Raw genomic sequence first — 19,211 nt, 5'->3', positions numbered from 1 at the left:
GCCATTAGATATATAGTTTCGCCTTAAAGGATGGATCTTACCTTGCACCTTGAAGTCCACTTTACTGGGAGGCCTGGATCCACTTGAGATGGGCCTTGTAGAGCAGGATCTGGACTCTAGACAAGCTTAACGGACCCCATACAAACACAGACAGCATATTCTACACTTAAAACAGTAAAATGTGAGGTTATTTGGGACAATTTCCTGAAAATCAGTTTTTAAGTCTCTCTGTAGGTGATCCTAGGGTCTATAAGTTGTGGTGTTCATAGTAATTTAACTTCTGCCCAAGAGCAAGGGGAGAGGTAGAGAGACTAATCTAGTTATCTGCAACCAGCATTTCTTTTCCTCAGGAAAGATCTTGACCTTAGAGATTCCTGAAGCGTAGAAAACCCTTCTCCAGTGTTCAGAAAAAGTAAAGGGAACTAGCCCCTTCTGCTAACCCTGGCTGAGTGTGGGGTGTATTTGTCCTGCAGAGGGTGGATTGATAGACAGAACTGCGTTGGTCATGCTTTCCCACCAGTTCCACATTGTAGCCATTTCAGGTTCAGCCATGTGTGCCAGATTGAATTAAATGCTTTTTTAAAAGTCTCCAAAGCAGGAAAACATCTTTCTCCGACTGGTATTTTTTTACATATTTGCTAATGAGTGTCTGCACAATAAAGACATGGTCTGTAGCTTGTTTTGCCAAAAGGAGAAATCCAATTTGGCTCTGGTGGATGTTGCTGCTAGTCAGATATAGTTTAATTCTTTAATTTAAGCAGCTTCAAAATAGCTTGTGGACAATGCAGTGTTCCACAGGCTTTCCTAGACCTGTCTGGGTGGAGACCACCTTCACTTTGTGGTTCTGAATCCCCTGAGCTTGTCAGAGTGTCTGTCAAGAAAATGTCTCCTCTGCAGTTGGTTGACCCTGCCGTTGGCCTGTTGGAGCTGTGGTTAAGTCTGTGGCTGACTTCACGGACTTTAATTCCCTCCTTGTTAGCCAGAAAGGTGCTAGCATTGTGCCACCCTGGACAAAAGAGTGAGCCAGCTCCTCTCCAAAGGCTTCCAGGAATCTCTCCACTGGCTCAGCTTCAGTAGCCTGCCTAGAAGGCAGCCTGTTATTATGAAGCCTCTATGCTCTAAGTACCTTACATGCACTTAACTTTCCTGATTTGTACAAATACTTTGGGGACAGAAAAGTTTGGTGTAAAAGAAGACAAGTTTGGGGAAAGAAAAGATCTGCTCCAGGTCACACACAGGTGCTTGTGCCCCTCTGACCACCAATACCCAAAGGATGAGTCAGTTAAGGAGAGAGAGATGGGACCTCAGAGTTTGCTCAAAATCTACTTAGAGACCTTACTGGCTTTGGCCAAGTAAACGCTAAGCTCTTCAAGGTGTGAAACTGTCTTAGTTATTTCTGCTTGTCCAGTATATCGCAGGTGCTCAGCAGATGTAGACTGATGATAATAAAGATGATGGTGATATCTAGACAAAAACGCACATCTACTACCTACTCATTCATTTCTAGTGAAGGCAGGACCTTGTCCCTGGCCTGATTCTCTAAGACTTTGGTGCACGCAAGTAATTGTCCCCAGCTTTTTCATAAAAGTGCCGCTGTTCACTTGTAACCTTTATCTTTTTTGCCCACTTTTTCTTTCTATCTTGTTCCTGAGTTTTTCTCCGTATATACTTTAGCCTCTGCTGGTTCTCTTTTGATTGGCTAGTTGTTTGAGTTATGTCTTATCTACCTTGGGCCACGCTTTCCCCATCATTCATCCTTTCTAGAATATATTCAGATACCATACATACAAGCACAGGCATTTATATAGATGATTATTAATAGTAATATCAGCTAATATTTCTCTGTGTCTGTTACTCACCAGGCACTGGGCCTTTGCATTCATTATGTTAATCCTCACAACATCTTCAGAGGTAGGCACAAGTGTTATCCTATCTTACAGATGACAATCCTGAGGCTTAGAGGGAGAGTAACTTGCCCCAGGTGGTAGTCATACCCAGGAAGCGCTGAAGTTGAACTAGAGCCCAAGTCTGACTTCAGTTACTGCCACTCACGTTATAGGTCACAAAAATGATGTCAATGAGGTCTCCTGAGTGAAACAAAACCTCTGTACCAGTAGCCCCCTCACTCCGTGAGGACATTCTCCTTGACAAAGCCCTAGCCACTCAAGCCCAGTCTTCACTCACTGCCTCTCAACTGCTGACCAACTCCAGGTGAAAGCTGTAAGTCACACTCGAGAGCCTTCCTTGATTACCCCAGCATGACTTTGCCACCTGCCCTCATTGTGTTTTGAGAAGAGCTGAAGGAATATTCTGGGGCACTAGACACTGGGATGGAAGCTTTCCCTTACTCTACTTCCTGAGTGATAAGTACCAAAAGAAAGAAAACATTCATGGGTAAGAACTCGTTCTACCTTCCAGGACTGGGCCAGGCACTTTCCCAGACCCCGTCTCATTTAAAGTTCATCATGATCAAGCAAGAAAGGTTTTCGTGGTTGAGGAACTTGTGGCTTAAAGCAGTTGACTGACTTGCAATGAACACAGATAAATGAAATTTAACTGGAATTCCAATCCAGGGTGCCTGACTCCAAAGCTCATGCTTTTCTGCCTCTGCTAGGATCATACACAAGTGTCTGGAAACCCAGAGTAGTCCAGGGAGCCAACACCATTGCAAAAGCAAAGAGCATAATATAAGTTTTTCCATGCTTGGAAATAGTTGACTGGGGTGAATGGAAGGAAAGTTCTTAAATGATTCTTAACAAGATCTTAGACATTCTTACATGTCACCATCGAACATAAAGTGTTAGGTTTAATGGGATATTATTTACTTCCACTCCACATAAATAAACAAGTATGGGTGTGTCCACATGTATATTTATGAGATACCCTATGAAGTGTGGGAGGGAGATGCACCAATATTTTCTACTTTCCACACTCTAGGTCAGTGGTTTGCCAAACGAGGAGCCCCAGGGGAGATTTGGCAATGTCTGAACAAATTTTTGGTTATCACAACTAGAGGAAGGCTGTGCTACTGGCATCTAGTAATTGTAGGCTGGGGATGCTGCTAAATATCCTACAACGCACAGGACAACCTGCCGCAACAGAGAATTATCAAGCCGAAGCTACCAGGAGTGCTGAGGCTGAAAGACCCTGCTCTACATTTTAAGATGAGGGAAATGGTACACTTTCTCCCAGGTTCCTGGCATTACAGAGAAGGGCTTACTCCTAGCATATCCCTCCTGCATCCTGGGTAAAAAAATAACTGTGCCTGGAACCAGGAATCTGTTTAGGAAAAACTCACTGTTTTTTCCTTTACTCTCATACTACTGCCATACTCACAGCAATTCTGACACTGGATGTGTGGATTTTTTTTCTCATACCAACCAATTATCGGACACCAGCTGGGTGTCCTACAATTCAATGTAGTTCTGACACTGTCTGCCTGGAGTTAGCGTTAGATCCCACAACTTAATGGCTCAGTCTCACAAGACTGCCCCCACTTCAGATGCCAATTACAAGTCTCAGGTTGTCCCTGGTACTTTTGACCGACAACCTGGTATAAATCAGCATTTATACCAGGTTGTCGGTCAAAAGTGACTTCCTCCTCAGGTTTGATAATTTGCTAGATCAGCTCACAAAACTCAGGGAAACACTTACTTAAGTTTATCAGTTTATTATATGATAAAGATACAGATGAACAACCAGTTGAAGAGATACATAGGATGAAGTCCAGAAGAGTTTTGTGCATAAGAGCTTCTGTTCCTATGGAATTGGGGTGCACCACCCTGCGGCACATGGATGTGTTTACCAACCCAGAAGCTCTCCAAACCTCATATTTTGGGGATTTTATGAAGGCTACGTCATATAGATATTATCAATTATTAACTCAATGTCTAGTTCCTCTACCCTCTCCAGAGAATGGGGGAGTGGGGCTGAATGTTCCAAACTTCTAAATATGCTTGGTCTTTCTGGTGACCAGCCTCCATCCAGGATCCCAATAAGAGTAGCTGAATTAGAGCAAAAGATGCTCCAATCACCCAGGAAATTCAAGGGGTTTAGGAACTCTGTGTCAGGAACCAGGGTCAAAGAACTGAGGAACTGAGGGTAGATAATAATAATGTATAACATTACTTCAGAGACTCTCTCAATCAGGGAGAACCCAATGAATTTAGGAAATTTGACAATTCTAGTGAAATCAGATTTCTTATCACTTACTTTTCTGTTTGCTGAATCCCAACTTAAATTGAGATTCTGGCAGCCTGATCCTTTTCTCTTCCCTGCAGTGCTCAATTGATTATCACATTTGTCCCAGGTTAGTTCTTCATATTTCAGGCCTATTCTGGGCCTGCTCGGGCTCTGCTCAGGTCTTCAAAGTGCAGCAAAGAGGGGTACAGGGCATCTTAGGGGCTAGTTCAGCAAGGAGGAGTGTGTTTACCTGTACCTAATTCAGCCAGTGACGTGTGGCCTCTATTTTACTAATTCAAAGCATTCAGAGGAGGAGAGAGGATGGGGCTGATTTTTATCTCCAGGCAGCACTAGCTCTGAATTTTTAAGGGAGCTTCAGACTGAATTCACTTATCAGTAAAATAAGATGTTTGGCTGCGTACTGACATCTTACCCATTTGATCAGGCCAGTACTTTTAATTCTAGCAATACTTTTGAATCATAGATTCAGAGACCTGCAGTAGTGAAAGTTATCTACATAATTTTAGTATTTTCATTCATTAATTCAACAAACATTTTTTAGGCACTGGTGCTGGGGCTATAATTCTGTCACCTCTGTACATTGCTTTTATCTATGTCTAAGCCTCAGTATCCTCACCTGTAAAAAGAAAGATAACAGTGCTTCGTCATAGGATTTATTGGTGAATTCAGTGAGATAATACATGTTAAGCACTCAAGAAATGTTTGTTGACATTGTTGGAAGAAACATGGACCCTGATCTCACTGAAGGGTCTAGGGGAGAATACACTAGTAAATAGGCAATTAACAAACACTGTGAAAACTGTTGAGGGGGTTACCTCAGTGTTCACAGGATCACATACAAGAGAAACCCTAACCTGGACATGGGGCTTCAGAGAGGTTTCTAAGAGGAAATTTCACTTAGGCCGAAACCCAAAGAATGAGAAGGAGTTGGCTAGGCAGGGCATGGGCAGAAAAAGTACCCTAGACAAAGGGAGCGGTATTTCTAAAGGCCCAGAGGTGTGGGAGAATAGACCTTTCAAGGAACTGGAAGAAGGAAAGGAGTAGTAGTCAGAGATAACTACTGTTTTCATTTAGGTGTATATCCTTCAAGTTTAATTGCACAGAGACACTTATTTCCCCTCAAAAATAAGATCACCCTATTTTAGAGTCTGTTCTTTTTCTACACACTATAATGAACATCTTTTGACATCATTAAATATGCTTCTAAAATAGAATTTCTAGTGACTGAAAACTATCCATAGTTGGATCCACCACAATTTGCTTATCTAGTAATTTATTTATTGAACATTTAATTGTTTTGAAGCTTTTTCCCCAGTAAAAATAATGCTGTGATGATCATGGAACCAATTAAGATTCTTTGGTCATAAGAAAAAAAGGGAGAGAAGGAATCTAGGGAACTTAAGCAGAGAAGAAATGGAGTTGTTGAAAAGCTGAAGCACCCAGCTTGAAAGGGATAAGATTCAGGGCAATGAAGAATCCAGGTGGCAGCACCAATGAACATTCAGTCCCCTCAAGTTGCCACTCCATAGAGTAAATCCAGTCCAGCCGCTCTTAATATGCTTGGCCATCCCATTCAGTTTCCGGATTCCCTGGAAAGAAAGTCCAACTGGCCTAATATGATCAGTTACTCTCCTCAAGGGAGATCAGGGAAACTTGATAAACAGTATACAATCATGGCTGAACCATATCCCAAAAGAAAATCCAGATGCTGTGATCAAAAGGAGGAAGAATTGATATTAAGGCACAAAACCAACGACTACTACAACCATCTTACTGATAAATCTTTGCACATATCTATGATTATTTCTTTGGAATAAATTATGAGAAGTGGAATTGTTAGGTCAAAGGGTATAGAGCAATTTGAGGCTTTTGATGCCTATCACCAGGTTATTCTCAAGAAGGATTACTTCTGGCAATTCATCCTTTTTTTTTTCTCTTTTTTTATTGTGGTAAAATATATATAACATAAAATTTGCTGATTTAACCATTTTGAAGTATACAATTCAGTGGCATTAAGTACAGTCACAATGTCATGCAACCATCTCCCGTGTCTATTCCAAAAATTTTTCATCACTCTGAACCCATTAAGCAATAACTCTCCATTCTCACCTTCCCCCCAGATTCTGGTAGCCTCTATTCTGCTTTCTGTATCATGAATTTACCTATTCTAGATATTTCGTATAAGTGGAACCATACAATATTTGTCCTTTTATGTCTGGCTTCCTTCACTTAGCATGTTTTCAAGGTTCATCCATGTTGTAGCATGCATCAGAACTTCATTCCTTTCTATGACTAAATAATATTCCATTATATGGATATACCACATTTTGTTTACCCATTCTTCTGTTGATGAACACTTGGGTTGTTTCCACCTTTTGGCTTTTGTGAATAATGTTATAATGAACATTCACATACAAGTTTCTGTTTGAGTACCTGTTTTAAATTCTTTGGGGCATATACCTGTATACCTAGGAGTGGAATTGCTGTGTTAGGGTAATTCTATGTTTAACTCTTTGAGGAACTGTCAAACTGTTTTCCACAGTGGCTATACCATTTGGCAAATCATTCTTGATACTAAGCTCTGGGAAATGTTTCACAGATATGTTAAACTTCATGACTGGAGTATTCAAGATAAGCAAGAATAGTTCAATTGCATTTTTTGCCAAAAGTAACTCTCATTAAAAGCATGTAGCTTGGCATTTTTATAGCGAACTTATCAGTTTTTCCCCTGCCATTTTGAACCCAGACAACATCATCTATCTTGTCTCAATGAGCACGTGAAGGCAGGCCTGTATAATTCTTTGTGCGAGCTTGTGATTTCCTTCACTTGCAGCATGCCTAGAATTCTGATTTCATATTCAGTGCTTCCGGTGCCCCTTGTATGATGACCTTCTGGGCTGCATTTCTAGGTTGGAGGCTTCCTGATTCTCCATTCCACTCAGTTCTCTGGTTTGGGCATCATCCCCACTGGATTGGGCTAGAAATTCCTCACTACTACTACTGTGTACCACAGAACCCCAGCTGAGCCAGTGCTTCCTTCCACCTTTACTCAGGCCTGGGATTGATGGGGCTGAGTACAGAAAAACTCTGTAATTTGTTTCAGAACACATTACCTGAAGTCCAGTTATAGATAAGACTGGCTAAGAGAAGCAAGGAGCAGGGGATCAGACTGGGGGATGTGGGTACCTTCAGGCCCTTCTAGTTCCAACTGTTTATTGAACACAGGTTCTAGGTGCTCAGGTTCTAGGTGCTGTATTAGGCAGCTGTGAGAAAACACAGTCCTACCATCATTGAATTCATAGTCTAGAAAATAAGACACACATGAATCAGAAAATCCTACTAATAAATGTGTAAATATAAACTGAATCAAATGTCCTAAGGGAAAGAAATTGTTTTCTGAGGACGCATAACAGAAATGTGGTCCAGGAAAACTTCCCTGGAAAAGTGACCCTAGAGTTAACATCTGAGCTAAGAGTTAACAAATTTTGTGTGTGTGTGCACCCACACATGTTGGGGAGGGGTGTGCGGGATAGGAATGGGAGATAATTAGAGAAACAAGAAGGTCCTGTCCATGGTGGAAGGGATAAAAAAAATGAATGTCCTTGAGGATAAAAGGCCAAGCAGAGAAAGGTGGGAAGGGACTAATTCATGGTAGAACCACTGGTTTTAGCCACTGTCTCTAACCTGCAAGCAGTGGGGAGCCATTTGTCAGTTTTAAGTAAGGTGGTCAAAAAATGGATTGGAGGGGATTTCATTCCCTCTAGAGAGGGCAGCAGGGAAAATTGTAGCTTTTAGTATTATTTCCAAAGATGCTTCAGTCACATGGAAACTTTCTAGATCTGCCCTGCAGCTCTCCCTCCGTGGAGGAAGTTGGAGCAGCAGGGTTCTTTCCTTTACACATGAGCTCTGGCCCACCGCCACATCTAGAGCAAAACTCCATGGGGATGTTCCACTTCACTTGTTCTTGGCTCTCTAAGGTCAGCTATCTAGAGAAAGAGTGGCTACCGGGGTAGCCTCGTGCCTACTAGAGCTATGTTTTTGTGACTTTGGAAGTCAGGCAAGAGACTCCATGATGGAAAAATATTTGTCATTTAGCTTTCACACTTCAGTGCATGTACACTTCCCAGAAAGAGAAAATATTGAGATTAAACAAGTTTAGGCACCTGCAGCAACGCCTATCAGTGCTCAGGAAAACCATAACCTTTGAACCTTGCGAAGTTATCATTTCACTACCATTCAGCCCTGAAAAACCTCCCATCAGTTTCAGGAGGTGAAACTTGATTCGATCATTCATTCAATCAAATATTTACTGAGTACCAATATCTATGTTCACAGGCACCAGATATGCAAAAGTAAGCCCTGATCTCAAGGAGTTTCCTTCCAACCTTCCCAACACATGCACACGTGCACATACACGTACACACACGAGTTATATTTATGTTTTCAGGGCAACTTAGAGCATAATTGTGTACATACTAGAATACAACTATTTTCATGAGGCTAAAAAACATCTTTCAAGGAATAAAGAAGAAGCAACGTTTATTAAATATTTCGATATATCAGGCACTAATAGATATTTCCAGGTATATTATCTCATTAAATCCCTACGAGGAAACTGAGTTTTATTTTATTTTATTTTAAACATTTTTTATTTCTTTAATGTTGTATCTATTTTATTTATTTATTTTTGGCTGCGTTGGGTCTTCGTTGCTGCGCGCAGGCTTTCTCTAGTTGCGGTGAGCGGGGGCACCCCGTTTTTTTTTAACATCTTTATTGGAGTATAATTGCTTTACAATGGTGTGTTAGTTTATGCTTTATAACAAAGTGAATCAGCTATACATATACACACATCCCCATATCTCTTCCCTCTTGCGTCTCCCTCTCTCCCACCCTCCCTATTCCACCCCTCTAGGTGGTCACAAAGCACCGATCTGATCTCCCTGTGCTATGTGGCTGCTTCCCACTAGCTATCAGTTTTACATTTGGTAGTGTATATAGTCATGTACCACAATGCTCATTGCAGCTCTATTTACAATAGCCAGGACATGGAAGCAACCTCAGTGTCCATTGACAGATGAATGGATAAAGAAAGTGTGGCACATATATACAATGGAATATTACTCAGCCATAAAAAGAAACGAAATTGAGTTATTTGTAGCAGGGGCTACTCTTCGTTGCAGTGTTCTCATTGCGGTGGCTTCTCAGCGCAGGCTTCTCTTGTTGTGGAGCACAGGCTCTAGGTGCGCGGGCTTCAGTAGTTGTGGCACACGGGCTCAGTAGTTGTGGCTCACGGGCTCTAGAGCGCAGGCTCAGTAGCTGTGGCACAGGGGCTTAGTTGCTCCGCGTCACGTGGGATCTTCCCAGACCAGGGCTCGAACCCGTGCCCCTTGCATTGGCAGGCGGATTCTCAACCACTGCGCCACCAGGGAAGCCCCGGAAACTGAGATTTAGAGATAATAAATAACTTTCCACGATTTGAATATATATCTTTCAACTCTAAGCAAATTAATTGTCCACTTTTGTTTCTCTGTGAAGCCTTCCTGGAATCCCCTGGTCATAAATAATTGTTTTGGCTTCTGAATTCCCTAAGTTCTACGAGTGGTTCCCGCTTCTGTGGTGTTTACTTTAGTCAGCCTCATTTTACAGAGAATTGCTTACATGTATCTTGACCCCTAGGTTCCTTGAGGACAGGAAGATGTCCTGTTCACCTTAGTATCACTTGGGCTGAGCAGAATATCTGCATGCCACTAATATGTGCTCAGAAAGTGCTTGTAGAATGGAAGATGTATTCGCAGGCCTCACATGGGTGGTCAGAGCCTAAGGCCACAACCCAACACCCCTTCCCCACTCCTAGTTCTGTAGTGTATCACCAAGGGTCTCATGGTCATGCAGTGCGGACCACCCAGGCTGCAAGCCCAAGCCCTGATCGCATTTCCATCAGCAGCTGCCCCTTGCCACCTTTCCAGCCTAGTGGTGCACACTCCAAAGCTACAGTCCACTCCCAGGAAGCCAGACTCCAGGCTGAGGTCCACACAGGTTCTGGCAACAAGACTCCTTCACTGACCATACACCCCGCCCAGACTGGGTCACATGTATGATACTATACGGTCTCATAGATTTCTCCAATACCATTTGTTCTATTGAAATTAATTGCATAACTCATTGGCTTAAGGACTCTTTTTCTTGATAAGATTTATAAACTTCATGATGGCAAGAACTGTATTTGTCTTATTCACCACCATGTTCCTAATGCCTAGCATGGAGCCTTGAACATAGTACACATTCCATAATTGAATTCTAGCACCTCCTATAAGCCAGGCACTCTACTAGGCATGGGCTTTAGGAATGAGTAAGTAGTCTTAGACCTTGAGGAACACAGGGTTCAGTGATTAATCCAGTAAATTCTGCAACCCTCTGTCAATTTCTTTTTTTTTTCCCATTTGTTTTGGTTGAACTTACTCTATATATTGCGTTTTCCAGCTTTCAGACCACAATTGACTTTCTGACAAATACTAAAGAAAAAGAAAAGATTTAAAACCTCTGTCTTTTTAGTGTCATCTGTTATTAGTTTTCCCTCTCCAACTAATAAATAGACTCTATTTTTCTTCAACTTCTTCTCATGTCTGACACACTTAAAGAATGTTTGTTTGGGTCTCTCTTTGTCCCTTGAAAATTGCAATGCATTCCTTGCTTTGGATTTTTTTATTGTTGACATGAAAATCTATTATATTTGCCTTCCTTTTTTATGACTGTTATTGTTTGAAAAGTTCTCTTTCTGTTGCATATTTCATGCACTGTCCTTTTGTTGTTGTTGCTGTTGTTAGATATATATGTGCATTCTTTATTTTTTTCCTATCTCATCTATGCATAAAGATAATTTTTTCTGCATTTTCATGTCATTGCCTTAAGAGATATTCAGGAATTATTCCATTTGTTTAATTTTATTTGTGATTATATAAATGGCACATATTCATAGCAAAATAAAAGAAAGGAGAAAGGGAGGGAGGGAGGAAGGAAATATAATTTGGTTCTGCTGCTTTACATGAGGGAGAGATAAGGACAGTGAGAGAGGGAAAGTGGAGTTTTTTAAAAAGAGGCAGGCTAAATAGGGAACTGAGAAAAGAATAAGGGTGAGAGAGGCATCTGAAGGTGGTGCACGGAGCTAAGTAAAGGTGCAAATTTCACATTCTCTTTGGCTTTAACCTACCGTCAGCTGACTTACCAACCCAAATCCTAGATTCCCCTGAGGGGAATCTACATTCTACTTTGATTAAAGACTTAACTATGAAAGAAAAACTCTAAAAGTTTTAAAAGAAAACATAAAATATCTTTATGAAATAGACATGAGGAAGGACTTCTTAAACAACACAAAAATAAATAGATATTTTATGCCCACTAGACTGGCAAAAATTAAGAAGTCTGAAAATAACAGGTGTTAGCAAGGATGTGGATCACAGGGAACACATACAGACACTGCTGGAGGAAGTGTAAGTTGGAATAATTGGAATCACTTTGGAAAACAGTTTGGCATTATCCTGTAAACCTGAATATTTTTATACCTGCGTGTAACCCAGCAATTCCAGTACTACAGTTCATACTATAGAACCGTGCTTCTCTTAACTTTGACAAGCAACCGAATCACCTAGAGAGCCACACAATTTGGGGGCCTCACCCCTGGAGATTCTGATTCAGTACATCTAGGATAAAGTCCATGTATTTGCATTCCTAAGAAGCACCCAAGTGATGAGGCACTGCTGGTTTCCAATCACAATTGGAGTAATGCTTCTCCAGATTTCTTCACCTGGGTCTTGGGAAACAGGAACAAGAATGTTCAAAGACACGTTGTTCATAATAGCAAAAATCTGGACACAACTCAAATATCTATCAGCGAATAATGGATAAATAAATTGTAGTATTTTTACACAATGGAGTATCATACAATATTGAAAATGAATAAACTGTAAGTACGCGTAACTACCTGGATGAATCGTTGAAGCATAATGTTAAGTGAAAAAAGTAAGTCAAAGAAAACTACATATAGCGTGATACCACTTTTATAAAGCTAACAAATTAAATAATATATTGCTTAGGAGCAAATATATATATATATATGGATAAAACTAAACTATGAAGGAAGGGAATGAAAAACATAAAAACGAGAAAAGGAAGACTCATATAACTAAATGCAACAGCGTGGGTATTATGGTAGCTTTTAAGATGGATGGTGGGTTCTCATATGCTTCAGAACTGTCATTAAGTTACATATATTCTCCTGTATATGGAAAACATATACATAAGAACTTGAAGCTATATTTAAAGAAAATTCTCACAGGTTGAAGAAAAGGCTTAGTCTTTCTGATTAAAAGTAGTCCCCAATGGTGCTTTGTGACCGCCTGGAGGGGTGGGATAGGGAGAGTGGGAGGGAGGGAGACGCAAGAGGGAAGACATATGGGAACATATGTATATGTATAACTGATTCACTTTGTTATAAAGCAGAAACTAACACACCATTGTAAAGCAATTATACCCCAATAAAGATGTTTAAAAAAAAATAGAGAGTTCAGGGCTTCCCTGGTGGCGCAGTAGTTGAGAGTTCGCCTGCCAATGCAGGGGACGCGGGTTTGTGCCCTGGTCTGGGAAGATCCCACATGCCGCGGAGCGGCTGGGCCCGTGAGCCATGGCCTCTGGGCCTGCGCGTCCGGAGCCTGTGCTCCGCAATGGGAGAGGCCACAACAGTGAGAGGCCCACGTACTGCAAAAAAAAAAAAAAAAATAGAGAGTTCAGTAGAAGAGAATAGAAAATCCAGACATGGAATTAATATATAACATTTCTTATCAGTATATGTATCATGATATACATATCATAAACTATTATATATGACATATGCATATATTTATATGTTTTTATGTGTTATATATAACATGATTTTAAATATGTTATATAATACACATTATATATAATTATATATCATTTATATTATATATCACAATGTATATTATATTGTACATATGTGTGTATGTATATATATATGTATATGTATATATAGTATATATGTATTATAATATATATACACATTATACCATATCATATATTGTATAATATATACAATATACATTATAATACAATATAGTATATACAGTATATTATATATTAGATAATAACAGACATGATAATGTATAATATTATATAATATAAACATTTCTATTTCATATGTATAAATTTTAGTTTGTGATAAAGGTGGGTTTAGGGATAGGTTATTCACCATATGATGCTACAACAGCTAGTAGATAATTTAGACAATAGTAAAGTTAGTACCATACACCCAAATATTTTTCAGTGAATTAAAAGTTTAAATTTTTAAATGATAATATAAAAAGAACTAGAAAAAATATCAATGAAGATTGATCTTACCCTTGTGTGAGGAAGGACTTTCTAAGGATAAAAGAAAAAGAAGAAATCAAAAGAAAAAGATTGATATATTTTTCTATAAAAATTTTTGAAATTCTTCATGTCAAAAAAATCATAAAAAGTGATAAAAAGCAAACTACAAATTTGGACAGAATATTTGTTTCATAAATATTCCAAAGGATTCTTACCACTAATATTAAAAGATATGTTACAAATCAATGAGAAAAAGGTGGACATCCCACTGGAAATACTGTGAATGTGATAATCTCTTCACAAAGATTACTTCAAATCAAAGACACAGAAATTGTAGTCAAGTAAGAGCAATGAATTTTTTTTATCTATATGATTGACAATAATGAAATATTTGCTATTTTAAATATAAGGAAACCATATCTAGCAGCCATCCTAAGTCCACTTAAAGTTAATTAAGGCAAATGGGCAAGGCTTAGTGCTCAGGGCAGATTTGGAGCTATTCTGGAGACAAACAAGCTCTGGGACTCTGTTCTGATTTATTCAATTCACCAGATGTTTTTAAGCAGCTGATGTTATAGATGACCACAAAAGGGAAAAAAAAAAAAGATTATTGAAAGATGAAGGCTGAGAAGACATGATTGATGTCTTTAAGATCTTGAATAGAATGCCTGCACTGAAGAGTATGTTCACTGAATTCCAGAAATGGGGGGAGGGGGGAAGTTCCTAAACAAATTAGGAGGCCCTATTTACATGGTGAGTTATAAACACTGAAGTCATTACCCCATAATGGGGTTTAAGAGCAAATACAAAACAAATACAAAATATGTTTTGTATCCAATATAAAAATAAAACATGATAATAGCAAATACAGTAGAAATTAAGGTGGCGGAAAATAGGCATTTGTAAGTTCAAACTCCTGTGTGGATTACAGATTGAGTATTTATTTATTTATTTATTTATTTATTGGCGGTACGCGGGCCTCTCACTGTTGTGGCCTCTCCCGCTGCGGAGCACAGGCTCCGGACGCGCAGGCTCAGCAGCCATGGCTCACGGGCCCAGCCACTTCGCGGCATGTGGGATCCTCCCGGACCGGGGCACGAACCCGTGTCCCCTGCATCAGCAGGCGGGCTCCCAACCACTGCGCCACCAGGGAAGCCCCTGAGTATTTATTAATCAGCTACAAATGGACCCTGGAATGTTTAAAAGCACCACATTGTTTTTAGTTTAGAATTATTGAGGATGACCAAGAATTAGCACCATGGTTTGCAGACATTCTTCTGTTTGTATTTTCACCTCTGGAATCAGGACTCTGGTCTCCTGTCTGGAGGAACTTCATCCTCCTCCCACCACATTAAGAGTGACAATATTTGGAGGATGATATGTTGGATTCTCACATTGGTGACAATCCTAAAGATTGGAAATCTTCCATTCTATAATTAAACAGAAGTCATAAACCAGTATGAAAGTAAAGTCATAGGAAAAGAAAGTTGAAAATTCAAGGCCCAGCTGGTTGGTCTTTTATATGTGAAAAACTGATTCATTTGCTTTGTATGCCACTCGGGGCTCGCCCCACTGACATTTCCTCATTTGGCCAGTTGCAAAGGCCACTTTAGATAATGCCACTTCATTATGAACCGAAAATGAGCACTTCATTGGGGTGATCATGCTTACAGGGTTAGGGTCTCGCTGGTCCTGACTCACCATATTCCTGGTAAGAAGTGGATTCTGGCCTGCGTGTTTGTATGTTTACTCAGAACACCCGGATGTGTGTCTATCGCTGACTCTCTGCCTCTCTGTTCTCCTCAGGACTACTGGCTCTCTCTCCTTTACAAGCGCCTGATTGGCCCCAAGGTCTTGGCTGTGCATGTGGCTGGGCTCCAGCGGAAGCCACGGCCAGGCCGAGTGATCCGGGACAAACTAAGGATTTATGCTCACTGCACAAACCATCACAAGTAAGTCTGCAGAGAGGCGGCACAGAAAGCCACCCCTGGGGAGCTTCAGGCCCCTTTGAGAATTTCATACGTGGGAGCCCTTCAAGACTTATTGAAAACCACTTCTGCATTCACTTTACCTGCTCTTTGCAGGTTTCAAATGGTTTCTGATAAACAGCTTTTTCTCCAAGTGAACCCCCTCTCTCACACTTACAGGATTTATTCATAAAATGTTCATAAAAATACATGCCATTTGTTCATTTACTTCTTCATCCAACAAATTTTTACTGAGCATTTTCTCTCAGCCAGTTGATGTAATGTCCAGGAGGCTTATTTATATGCCTATGCCTGAACCAAGGGTAGAGATATAAAACCTGTTCCTAAGATACACCAGGCGAGCTTGAGGAAATAAGTCTACATCTCTAAGATGCATTTTGGAGAGCTATACCACTAGAAACCTAACCATATACCAGTGCATCCCAAACTGAGAGTGCCCAAAGGTAGTCAGGCCAGCTTTAGAGCTATTTCAGTATTTGGAAAACCTTTTCAGCTATTTTAAAGGTTAAATAAAATCTAGGCTTCCTTTTTTAGGGAGCCGGACTTTGAGCAATCAGCACGGTAACAGGTATGATTGTGCTCTTTTTCATCTGAAGCTCTGGTTGTCAGAGTTGTCTTTTAAAAAATAGGAAAAATAATTAGTAAATAAATAAAGTTTGGCAGATAAAATATTTTAAAACGTGAGGTTCATAAGGTAAATAAGGTAAAAACTTAAAACTGAGCCTAAAGCAAAACCCATCAGACCAAATATGGCTTTCTTACATCACTTTCTATTTAAGGAACAGAGTGGGCAGCTCTGGAAGTAAGAACTTTTCTGTTCCTGCAGAGAAACCTTGTGTGGAGTGGGAGTGAGGGAGAAGGAAGCAAGCGCCTCCAGCCAGATCTTCATTCCAGTGAGCCTGTCAGGAGCTGATCACGGGTAGTGGAGGCACAAAGAGCTCCAGTGGTCAGGTTACAAAAGACGCTCCTTCCCCTTCCTTGATGACAGAGAAGCCAAGCCAGTTAATTTATCAGGATAAGATTTTTCAAAGAATCACTCTGAGCATAGGGGGGTCAGGGGCCAGTTGTCTTGTCTGTAGATACAAGTGCCTATTGTGGATGAGTGGAGGCTGGTTTGGGCAGAGGCCAGAGGCTTTCAACGTCCCTTTTGCTCAACAGGAAGCTCAATCCAATACCTGACAGAGAGTGACTGCTTTATGGCCTTGGCTGGAGTTATCTGATCACCACACAAGGAAACATTGTATTCCTTGTCTCCACCCTGGCCTTGAGGTAACCACCCAAAAGGTGGACCCCCAGCTTCAAGAGAGAAAAATTACTCTTGGCACCTTTTGTCTCTTTTGGGAAGCACATCAGTATGTGCCCTTTATACTACAGGTCTGAGGACACAGGGGAAAATGTCAGTAGTCGAGCCACGGGCTTAGCAGAATTTGAGGGTCTTCACAGAGGTCTCTTCACATTGTTTCATCCCAGTGTTCATCCTGACGTTCTTTGACATTCTTGTGGGAAGTTGTCACTAATATTCTGAATATACTGTGCCCTCAGGGCCAGTGCCTCATGCATTTTTGTATTCTTGGTGTCCAGTAGAGTGACTGGCCTGAGGAAGGTCTCAGTGAATGTTTGATGAATGGGTGAGTGAATGAATGCAGAAATAGGGCATCAAGACATCACTGATGATTTACAGTTATAGCTCTCTTTCCCTTTGCTGTTACCACACTGGCCAGAAGGAAGGGGTGTGATGGAATGGTTAAGAATTCTGCCATTCACTAGCATCAAATCATTCATTGCATTCAATATTCTCTCTCCATCACCAGGTCTCTTCTGCTTTCTATGGAAAGTCACTCCAGAACCTCTCTGGGGAAACAGTGCCACTGTGCTTCTGTCAGTTCCATCCCTCTTTCTCCCTGTTACATAAAAGAAAGAAATGACTTTACTAATCTATTCCACAGATGACCTTAGTGATTACTGGGGTGAAGGTCTTTTTGTTCCTATTAGAGAAGAAAGCCCACAGTGGATACACTGAGCTGGCTGAGTTTGCAGATCTTCTCCATGTTAGTGGGTGTCCGGTGCCTTAGATAGGTGGACACAAAGAAGTGTCTCTGCTCCTTCTCTGTGGGAAGCCACGTGCCCTGTCTGTGCCCCCTCATCCTCCATAGCAGTCACGAGGAAGCACTCCTGGTTCACTTAGTTTATTTGTGGCCAAAGAGGCCAAGGTCACAGAAATGTCCCAGAGTGGCCATGTTAGCTTCACGCTGTCCAGTCTTGACCAATACTCTGAAAATATATATCCTTGCTCAAAATAGGGAATTGGGTGAGAAAGTATAAGTTTACCAGTAGAATAAACCAAAGAAGGGGTCTTTTAAAATAACTCCTGCACTCCAGTCTGTATTGAACACTTGCTGTGTGCCAAGCATCTTGCCAGATATTCACATTTGTATTATCGTATTAAATTCCAAAGGTTCTATGGTATCACACGTATAGGCAAGTAGCAACATTAATAATGTAAAGATTTTTACATTTGGAAAGAACCCTTAGAGATATTTGGCCTGGTGTCCTATATAACACAGAAATGCCCTTTACAATCTCCCTGACAGTCATGAACCTCTACTTGAATACCTCACTCCCTCTCATGGCATCTCTTACACTGTGGGTCGTTTCTGACCTAGTAGACCATTGTCTTTTATGACTGATTTAGGATAAAGAGTTAGATACTCATACCAACACTAGCAGGTGCTTTTCTGCTTTCTGTTCTAGAGCCAACAAATTAGGACACTGGCAGCGTAGCAATTCTCACCCTAAGTCTTCTTATTCAGAGAACGAATAAGTTTTGACTAGGGAACCTTCTTTTTCTAAACCATTCTGCTAACACAATGTATGTTTCTGGGAAGAGCTGAGGTCCTTAGCCAAGTTCAGAACCAGTTGAAGCCTGGTGGATACTGAAGCAAAATTGAGCCTTTTGGGGTTCAAGTTCGTTTATTATTGGCAAAGCAAAACTTCCTGTTTTTCAGAAGAAGTTTTTTTAAAGACTCATAAAAAGGTTCCTGAGGCTTCTTGGACATCAAATGGCTCTTACAAAACAATATTTTGATGAGTTAAGTGTAAATGAATCAGAAACATGTGGATTAAATTTCCCTTAAAATACACAGCGCTTTGAAATTAGGGGAAAAGATGTTTGGCAAAACATGGCCTGACTTTTACCAAACCCAAGAACTTTGAATTAGATTTGGAGACAATGGACCAACACAGTTTTCAAACACATAGACTTTCACTGGAAATGGCCACGGATTTCAAAGTGTCACCCTCCCTTCCCTTTCCTAGTCTCCCAGCTTCACTGGAGACATTTCTAGAACAGGGACTGTTTTTCATCTGTAAGTCAAAATGCACCTCCCCATATGACACCCCTCGCCTCTTCTATCCATGATATTCCAGGCTCAGTCCCCACTCCTGACTCACTTCCTCCCCCTCCCACATGGTAACATAGGGATGTCAGGCAGCAAAAGAACAGCCAGAAAGATGAACTCCAGATACATGCATTCTCTGCTGGTGACAAAGTCTTACCATGAGTGAGACATGGAACAAGACAGATGTTCTACCAGACAGAAGGGGCATTAACAAAGAGAACAAAAAGCCCCCTGGACTTGA

General features: G+C 40.7%; 1 protein-coding gene across 3 annotated transcripts in view; it reads left to right on the top strand.

The window, feature by feature from the left end:
• HPSE2 (heparanase 2 (inactive)) overlaps nt 1-19,211 on the top strand; it is a 573,943-nt gene that overhangs the window by 531,263 nt on the left and 23,469 nt on the right. For all 3 annotated transcript variants that reach the window (XM_029201275.1, XM_029201274.1, XM_029201273.1), the window contains one exon: nt 15,391-15,536. In XM_029201275.1, coding sequence (XP_029057108.1) covers nt 15,391-15,536 — 146 coding nt within the window. The remainder of the gene's footprint in view (nt 1-15,390; nt 15,537-19,211) is intronic.

The sequence above is a fragment of the Monodon monoceros genome, unplaced genomic scaffold, assembly GCF_005190385.1.
Source record: "Monodon monoceros isolate NGI ecotype Baffin Bay Population unplaced genomic scaffold, NGI_Narwhal_1 Super_Scaffold_4, whole genome shotgun sequence".
Lineage (NCBI taxonomy): Eukaryota > Metazoa > Chordata > Mammalia > Artiodactyla > Monodontidae > Monodon > Monodon monoceros.
Note: the sequence above shows the minus strand (reverse complement) of the source record. Positions and strands in the feature narration are given on the sequence as shown.